Genomic DNA, 9,465 nt, shown 5'->3' with positions numbered 1-9,465 from the left:
CCAAGAAGAAGAAAAAGAAAAAAAATAATAAAATATCTATTTTTTATTTTTTATTAAAAATGCGGTATATATTTTTATTATGTGAAAATATTAAAAATATAATTTATTTATTTATTTATTTTTTAAATATAATATTGGTTGTCTTTTAGTTTTTCTTTGATTATTTATTTATAAAAACAACTAAATAAAAACTAAAAAATTAAAAAACAACTATACTATATTTAAAAAAAAAAACTAAAAAATTATTATTTAAAATAAATTTACACAATAAAAATAATATTTTTATTAATTTCAAAATATTTTTAAAAAATTTCCAAAAATAAATAAAAGCGTCTCTACTAACAGTGAGTTGATAGAAGGGTTAAGATTTCGAAGTCCTGAAGTAGCCAATCTGGAGAACTAAATCCATAAAAAGTTGATTGAAACAACAAGCACCCGAGTGTAAAGTTAATATAATAAAATTTTTTTTATACTAAGATTAAATAAAATTTATAATTATAAAAAGATAGAATTTAGAAGGATACATAAAGCAGCTAGAGCAAGAAGCAGAAACAGAAGCACTGTCGTCAAATATGGCAATGTTAAGGCAAAAAACAAAGCCATTGGCCAAAAGAATGTTGGATATTTTAAAAAATGATTGACACCTTTTTATCTAAAAACACAATTTTAATAATATCTTTTTATATAATTATGTACTTTTTTAAATAGTTATATTTTTTCAAGACATTCTTTCATATAGTCATATTTTTTTAAAGAGTGATGTCTATTCATAATTTTTTTTTTAATATTATAATTTATGACTACATATATAGATCATTTTGGTATTTATTTTTGCTGGAGAAAAAATAAATATTTTTTTTCTCTATCAAATTTGTTAAAAATACAAATACTATTTTGAATTAATTTCACAAAGGTATTAGTGCAATCAATTGGCTAAAGTTTATTATGTGAAGAAAATTGTAGATTATTTATTGCATAATATAAAGGATAAATTTTGCCTTAAGGAAAATTGCAATTGCGATACGACTTGAATCGCACTTTGTATTTTGTATATAACATATCAAAATAGAAGGAAAATGAGTAAACAAAATAGATTTTAGATCCTTTCTCTCAATAATATTTGTTAAAAACTAAAAATAGGATTCAACTGAGTTTATGTAGTCAATTTTTCATGTTTTGAAAGCTTATAATTTCTAGAATTCAATTAATTAGCTTCAGAAAAAAAAAAAAAGACAATTTGAAAGTTTTCTGCTGACACTCGAATATTTTACTTGTTTAAGGCGCCTGTCATGAACTGCCAGCAGAAGAATGCCACATCAGCAGTGATGCCCTTTGGGCTCACAAATGCACCCATCACTTTCCAATCCTTGATGAACATTATTTTTGAGTCTCATTTGAGAAAATTTAAATTGGTGTTTTTTGATGACATATTGGCTTATAGCCCTAACTTGGAAATACATGTCATGCACTTGGAGATGACTTTCCAGATTCTGCAGCAGCACAAACTCTTTGTTAAATTTTCAAAGTGTACTTTTGCTCAGCAAACGTTGGTTACTTGGGACACATTATTAGTGCTGGTGGTGTAAGCACTGATAAGTTTAAAGTGGAAGCTATGTTGACATGGCCTGTTCCTACTGACTTGAAAGCATTGAGGGGATTCCTTGGCCTTACAGGCTATTACTGGAAATTTGTAAGGAATTATGGAGTGATTGCAAGGCCTTTAACGGACTTGCTTAAGAAGAATTCTTTCAAATGGGGGTCAGCTGCAGAAGAAGCATTTAATGCTCTTAAGAAGGCCATATGTGAAGCTCCCGTGTTAGCTCCCCCTGATTTCTCTTCTTCATTTGTGCTTCAAACTGATGCCAGCAGCACAGGTATTGGTGCTGTATTGATACAGAACCACAAACCAATAGCCTTTATCAACAAGGCCTTGAGATCCAGGAATCAAGATGCATCAGTTTATGAAAAAGAACTTATGGCAAAAATTTATTTGCTCCATGAGAGCATTAAATATTTGCTCCAGCAAAAATTAAATACTCATATACAGGCTAAAGGCTTATCCAAATTACTGGGATTGGATTATAGCATCTTATATGGTAAGGGGGTAGAAAATAGAGTGACAGATGCCTTGTCTAGAAGAGGCTCCAATAAGGAGGAGCAGGCTGATAGCTTTGGAATTACTGCAGTTGTGGTGCCAATGTGGCTTAAAGAGGTGAGTAACAGTAACATGAATGATAAAGAAGCACAGAACCAAGCATTATTGATTAATAAAGATGCCAGACCACACTACTCTCCTACTCTCAAGGGATTCTTAGGTATAAAAGAAGGGTTTACATTGGTAAGAATCCAACATTGAAGAATAAAATTTTAGAAGCTGTTCATGAATCTTCTTTTGGGGGTCACTCTGGCATGAAAGCTTCTTACATCAAGCTTAAGGCAGACCTCTTCTGGCCTGGAATGAAAGAAGATGTTTTTAATTAGGTTCAAAAATGTGAGGTCTGTCAGAGGTGCAAGGCAGAAAATGTGCCTTATCCAGGCTTACTCCAGCCACTACCTGTGCCTACTACTGCATGGAAATCTGTCTCTATGGATTTTATTGAGCAACTGCCTAAATCAGAGGGTAAGGTTACTATTCTAGTAGTGGTAGACAGACTTACAAAGTATGCACACTTTATGCCCTTGTCCCACCCCTTTACTGCTCTTAAGGTAGATCAGTTGTTCCTCAACAATACAAATAAACTGCATGGCTTTCCCAGCACCATTATCTCAGAAAGCCTTGGTACCTCTGCCGATGCTTTCCTCCAGCAACTCAATATGCATATATATATGCCCCACCCAAGATGGCACCACTAAAAATGTTGAGTACCTGAGGATAAGTCATAATTGTAATTAGTAGAGAACAGGGTTATCTCTAGCTGTAGAACTCTCTGCCCACAATTCTTTTTCTCTTAATGAACCAAAGAATAGAATAGAATGTGTCCAGCTTGGTTAACCAATTTCTTCATTTTTTTATTATTATTTTGTTTTTCTTCATTGTGATCCATTTCTAATGCAGTAATGTAAACACTGTTATAATCATAAATAGAAAAATCCCCACAAGCTAGTGATCAGTAATCTTGGCTTCTCTGTTTCTACCCGCGAAAATAAATGAAGGTGCAGCCATAAATATTTTAATTTATCCTGCACTATAGTGACACTTGTACCTCCACCGATAATAACCCTAAAATATATCCACAAGTTGACTTGCTGAAGTAGAACTCGTGGTCATTAATTCCTTCTCAAAAATGAGATCCCAGTCACTGTTCAGGTTTTATTTTCTTAAGCACGTAATGGGACATTTTTAATTAGGTCAGCTCCTGACAATAGCAGATTCATTTAGTGGGATAATTTATTAATATCTGAAGAAATAAGGTTTGATTTTGACAAGAAAGTAGTTGAAGTGCGCATGGCATATGCCGCTAGATGATTTGAAGCTGTCAAGTAGTGATCTAAGCTTTTAGTTCCAATTGGCAAATCATAGTCTAAGAAAGTGTCTTTATGCTGCTTTATTGGAATAATCCAAGTTTATAATGGTAGCGCAGCTCCCGTGTTAAAATATCATGAGCTTAACTCGACTTAAGGTATATATTTCAATTTTATGAATCTCTCTTTTTTTTATGTAAAATAATTCTTTAAAGTAGCACAAAAAGCACTTGAAGTGGCCAGATTTATTTAAAAGGAACGTTCATTCCTAGTGATTTAAATAATTTACAATTAATGCTTGGTAAAGCAAATTAATCACTCCAACAAATTCATAGGACTGAGTTTAATTTAGTTGAAATCATGGCCATTAGGCTTAACAGTCACGTAGTGGGTCTGCCACTTTCTAAGATAACCAATGAGCTCACCACGATCTTCTGTTGTTTAAGCCTATAAATCAGATCAGCATATGATCCTAACTAGGAGCATTTGTAGAACTAGTTCTGGCATTCACAAGCAAATGGCTCACAAACTATTTTCACACTTCACTGTTCCCTTCTTTCTGATATTGGCTTTGAGTATTCCAGTCGCTCCTTTCCGGCCTACTGCTTATGGCCAGCAACTTGACTATAATTTCTACGACCAGTCATGCCCTCGTTTGGAAATGATTGTTAAGTATGGTGTTTGGGCAGCTTTGAGGAATGACTCCAGGATGGCTGCATCCCTCCTGCGGTTGCACTTCCATGATTGTTTTGTTAATGTAAATTATTGTTCTTAATCTTATGCTCTCATAGATGACATGATAGAAACATTAATTTGGTAAAACTAGTTAAAAGTAACTGTTAGCCTGTGTCAGATATCCTGATGAGAGGACGTCGCCATCAAGCAACCTTTTAGGTGCTTTAGGAGTGCGAGATTGCCTCATGAGAGGACGTCGCCCATCATGCACTAAGAAGATTTCGACTTGACACCTTTATAATAAATTTTTTGAGGTGCTCTAGTAGAGCTTGATTAGGAGCCCCATTAGGCGATCAAAATCCTCCTTATTCTTATGCCTAATGAGTAACAGTAGGAGGTTAGGCCGAGCCCATATGCTTGCTCAGTGGCACAGAACTAACGTCTTGCTTGATTTAAGATCTATCTCTTGGCAAATTTTAAGATCCATTTTTTTGCAGTATATATATCTATCATAGCTTAATTTACAACAGGTGCATCTGCTCTTTGGTATAGGGTTGCGATGGGTCGATACTTCTTGATGACACAAAGAAATTTCAGGGAGAAAAGAATGCTCTTCCGAACCGCAACTCAGCTAGAGGATTCGAAGTGATTGACAGTATCAAAGAGGATGTTGAAAGAGCTTGTCCGTTCACTGTTTCGTGTGCTGATATATTAGCTCTTGCAGCAAGAGAAGCTGTCTTGCAGGTAATCAACATGCTCATGAATCTTCTCAACGCTTCTGTTTATTGTTGTATATTCTTGCTTATTTTCTTCATTTCTGTGGTTCAGTCTGGTGGGCCTTTTTGGTCTGTTCTATTAGGCCGGCGCGATGGATTGACTGCAAGTCAGAAGGCAGCTAATGAAAACTTGCCTATTCCTTTTGAGTCGCTAGAAAACATCACTGCTAAGTTCGTAGCTCAGGGCCTTGACTTAAAGGATGTTGTAGTCCTCTCAGGTTCATGTTCTTCGCCCTATTTGCTCATTTTAATTGCTTCAAAAATAGAACTCGAAATAAGAATAATGCTTAATTCAAAAGGAAAATTTATGTTTATGTTTTCATTTATAATCACACCAATTATATTGATATTTATTTATTAATTTTAATTAATTTAATAATATATCGATCATTAAATTTTTAAAATGTAAAACAAACATGTATATATACAGTGGATAAAAAATAATAATTTTAAAGTAATGGAGTGATTGCAATAAATGGCCGCACATCATCTGCATAGATTCTCAATACTCAAAACCATAATAACTACTATAATGCCAATTTTATCCTTCCTTATTAAAAGGACAAACTTGATTAATTTTACATGGAAACAAAAACAAAAGACTAAAATTTATGAGAGGATTTGAAGACTAAAAGTATATGCATATGACTCTCCTCAAAATCTGATAATTAAAACTGGAACTATTTCTGACCACAATGTATAAAAAGCAATGCGCAACAATAGTGACGTTTATTTCTGAATGGTACAGGAGCACATACCCTAGGTTTTGCTCAGTGCTTCACCTTCAAGAACAGGCTATTTAACTTCAAAGGCTCTGGCATGCCTGATCCTGGACTTGATTCTTCAGCACTGAAGAACTTGCAAAGTATGTGTCCTAACAAAGATGCATCAAACAGGGATCTAGTTCCTCTTGACTCCGCAAGTGCTTATAGATTTGACAATTCATATTTTACCAACCTTGTGACCAATACTGGCCTTCTTGAATCTGATCAAGCTCTAATGACAGATTCAAGAACAGCTGCATTGGTCAACTCCTATAGTTCATACCCTTATCTTTTCTCCAGCGATTTTGCAGCATCAATGGTGAAGATGGGTAGTGTGGGGGTACTAACAGGAGAACAAGGGCAAATTAGAAGGAAATGCGGGTCTGTAAACTACGGATGGCATATGTAGTGATGATCTCTTTATGGAGCTTATGTTGTTATATTACCAACTAATAAATATTTTAGCAGCTTTCTGTGCAGAACGAAATTAATTTGTAAAATTATTGTTATTATTGACAATATCGTCTTGTTAGTCAGGATTTAAGAGGAATGGACAGTGGCCATTGAGAGTTGGTTTCAATATAGAAACCATATTTCAAGAAACGAATGGACTCTCAATGTGGTTAATTCTCCAAAATATTGCTAGTCCAGAGATATCCGTTATATATTATTTGAAATATAGACAAAGGTAATTAATGTTTATGATCTAGCCTGACAAACCTGTATGTAGTGCAGAATAATTCGAGACCAGGGCTTGGAACATTATTCTGTAGATTTTATTAAGAAAAATTAAATCAAGTAGGAAAGAGGAATTTGAGCAAATGCACATAGATTCAGAAAAAGAAGCCGACAAGGAGTGCTTAAATTCCGAAAAAAATATAGAGAATAGCTGGTAGATACCTGACTGACTAAACCCCATTGAGCTCTCTGCCCATATGTACATTAAAAATAAACAAATAAATAAAATGTTTTTCTCTCTCAAAATCCCATGTATTCGGATCTGCCAAAATTATTATAGGCCATCATGAACTATCACAATCACCATCACCTTCATCATCATCCTCAAACACATGCTCTCTGCTTTCAGATTAGATTCTCTATGCAGGCAGGGGGTTGATGACCTCTATCCAGTGCATTGTCGATTTTCGTTTCTCTTTAAACTATTGTTTCAGTTGGATTTTGAAGATACTACTGTACCACTTTGGTACTTGCTCTCAAATCTTGCCAAAACAATGATAAAACTAATTTCAAAATTGCTAGTGTAATCCTCAAACTTGCAAATAATGAGGTTGATGATGGTGTATGGCATTGGCAATTCTTATCAAGCTCAGAATGAGTACCTAAATGGACATTTAAACATGATATTTATCTCTTACTAATGAAATTAATTGATCACTACATCCAAAAAAGAAGAGTGCCAGTTGAAAAGCAAAATTATCAGTTCTTGGATAAGTGAATGCAGACTTCATCAAGCATTATCTGGGGAGAAAAACTATAAAAGGTAGAGAGAGAGAGACGTGGACCAATTGCCTAAAAGTTTTTTAACATAATGTATAGCTTTCAATTATCTTTATAGAAAAAGAAAGAAAGTAAATGTTTAGCTTTTTGACCTCTAAGGAAAAGCAAACTTATCTAGTAGCTAGAGGAAACAACTTTAAGAATGAATGAATGATGAGGAATTGGCTCATTTGGTATACAGCTTGGTGTTTGCTTGGTGCAATGAAATATTATCTCTAAAGAAAATAAAAAAAAAAAGAAAAAGAAAAGGAAACAAAAAGAATTAAACGTAGATTTTATATATATATATCATGATCATGCTATGCTTCTCTTTGTGCCGAAGAATGGTATATTCTGTATACCAGGTTTCTTGAATAGATGGGGAAAAAGAAAAAGGAAAACTTGGCTGAATTTGTAATTAACAAGTAACGCAGCAAATATTTTTATGTGAGGAATTCAAGATGTAATTCAATTAGTTTATATTGTGTTTGCGTCTTACTAGATGTATATAGCAAGTTATTGCTATAAAACATTAACGTTCACTCTGCCTCAAAAAGTTGGTCAAGCAGAGTAAGAAAGGCAGTGAAAATTTATCAAACTACTTATCATTTTTCCAATTTTCACTCTGGGAACCATACAAAGGGCAGGACGTTTCTTCAACCCTTTTAAGCTTTTTCTATTTTAAAACCATGCCAACTCCCAGGTCAGTTATTTCCTGAATCCTTGCAGTATTCCTAGATAATGTCCTGAGAAATGTTCCTCCCTATATATGAAAAGGGCCTTTTCTTGGGCTTTCCTTTTCATTCAAAACTTCCCCTTTTTCCTCTCTAAAACAGCTGTCCCAAACTTTTCTTCCTACTTATGTTTTTTCTTTTTTCTTTTTTGTCATAGTGATTTAGATCAATTGCAACTTCTGTTTCTTCCTCTTCCAGAAGTTCTCGAAGAATAAGAAACACAGAAATATAAAATAAATACTAAACTCCTCTCTACTATAAAAAGCAAAGCTTATCAAAACAAAACACTTTCATTTTCCATTTTCTTTTTTGTTCACTTGCTGAGCCTGCATTTTTCTCTCCCTTTACACCCAGTAAGAAAAAGAACAGAAAATAAAAGGAAGAAAAAAAGAAAAGAAAAGGTCCTAATACTTGTCGCATTTCAGGATCCCTCCAGCTTTACTCAAACAATATCTCTAGCAAAACCCATTTCCAGTTCCCATCTCCACCAATAATTTTCATTATTTTCTGTCAAAACAAACAAGAAACCAGGATTCTAAAGCCCTCCAAAAACCCTTAAAAGCTATTGTCAAGCTTTATAATATATTTCTCAATGTCTACACCACTAGACCAACAACAACAAGAATCACCATCAATAGAAATTAACCAGCAAGCCTACACTGCCCACACTGGTCACGGGTCAGTTGGCCCCGTCATAGCAGTTCTTGCAGTGATCACTATTCTAGGAGTTGTAGCCGGCATGATTGGTCGTCTCTGTTCGGGTCGTCGGGTCATGGGTCATGGACAATATGATTTCGAAGGTTGGGTAGAGAGAAAATGCTCTTCTTGCCTCGATGGTCGGGTCGACCCACCTCCAACCCGACCTGCAGATATTCCAGTGGCAGAACCAGTAGAAGAAGAAGGAGCACATGAGGATAAAGGAGAAGAGCAAAAACACGAACAAGATAAACAAAAATCTCATGCAAGTACTAGTGAATCCTGATTCCTGCTGGTAATATATTGGACTGCCTTGGGTTGTTAGTCTATTCAGTTGGTAAGTGAAAAATGGTTTCCTTGTTATTCAATTAGTTTCTCTTATTAATTCCTGTGTTTATTTTATTTTATTTTTCAATGGGCTTTAAAACCTTAATTTTATTTAGAATGCAAGGTAACCATAGTGTATATCAATGAGCAATTGAGTATGGAATCATTTTGAGATCAAGAATAACATAAAATTACTTTTATACTCATTCCCATGACTTCTTTTTTTTTTTTTTAGCTACAAGCAAATAAAGGAAAATTCGAGTGGTTATTGGTTTAGATTGAGGGTAAAAAATTTAATATTAACCAAAAAAGTGATTTAGAAGTCTTTTAAAATAAAAATAATATTTAAGGGTTGAATACCAAAAGTTTTAAGAACTTAGAAATAGATTTTGCTGAATAGTATCAATTTATTATTAACTTGCCACAAGTTAAAGCTACTATTTTAATCATGAGAAAGAAAGTTGCTTATAAATTTAATATAAAGTTTATTTTTTAACTATATAAATATTAAATAATTGATATATATTTTATTAT

The 9,465-nt window shown here is 33.8% G+C and overlaps 2 protein-coding genes across 2 annotated transcripts; both read left to right on the top strand.

The window, feature by feature from the left end:
* Positions 1-3,924: 3,924 nt before the first annotated feature.
* On the top strand, positions 3,925-6,209 carry LOC8283272 (peroxidase 10). The gene is made up of 4 exons (XM_025157835.2): positions 3,925-4,219; positions 4,690-4,881; positions 4,966-5,131; positions 5,662-6,209. The coding sequence occupies exons 1-4, from the start codon at positions 3,929-3,931 to the stop codon at positions 6,084-6,086; spliced, it is 1,074 nt and encodes a 357-aa protein (XP_025013603.2). The 5' UTR covers positions 3,925-3,928; the 3' UTR covers positions 6,087-6,209.
* A 1,592-nt stretch (positions 6,210-7,801) lies between these two features.
* LOC8283273 lies at positions 7,802-9,137 on the top strand. Its single transcript, XM_002521799.4, has one exon. It carries the CDS (start codon positions 8,501-8,503, stop codon positions 8,888-8,890), a length of 390 nt encoding a protein of 129 aa, XP_002521845.2. The 5' UTR covers positions 7,802-8,500; the 3' UTR covers positions 8,891-9,137.
* Positions 9,138-9,465: the final 328 nt, after the last annotated feature.

This window comes from Ricinus communis, chromosome 5, assembly GCF_019578655.1.
Source record: "Ricinus communis isolate WT05 ecotype wild-type chromosome 5, ASM1957865v1, whole genome shotgun sequence".
Classification (NCBI taxonomy): Eukaryota; Viridiplantae; Streptophyta; class Magnoliopsida; order Malpighiales; family Euphorbiaceae; genus Ricinus; species Ricinus communis.
Note: the sequence above shows the minus strand (reverse complement) of the source record. Positions and strands in the feature narration are given on the sequence as shown.

Bases quoted from the DNA above. Each gene is read 5' to 3' on its own strand.
- LOC8283272 (XM_025157835.2), top strand. From the start codon at position 3,929: ATGATCCTAACTAGGAGCATTTGTAGAACTAGTTCTGGCATTCACAAG. The intron at 4,220-4,689 runs GTAAATTATTGT...TCTTTGGTATAG, and splicing joins TCCATGATTGTTTTGTTAAT to GGTTGCGATGGGTCGATACT. The intron at 5,132-5,661 runs GTTCATGTTCTT...TGAATGGTACAG, and splicing joins GGATGTTGTAGTCCTCTCAG to GAGCACATACCCTAGGTTTT.
- LOC8283273 (XM_002521799.4), top strand. From the start codon at position 8,501: ATGTCTACACCACTAGACCAACAACAACAAGAATCACCATCAATAGAA.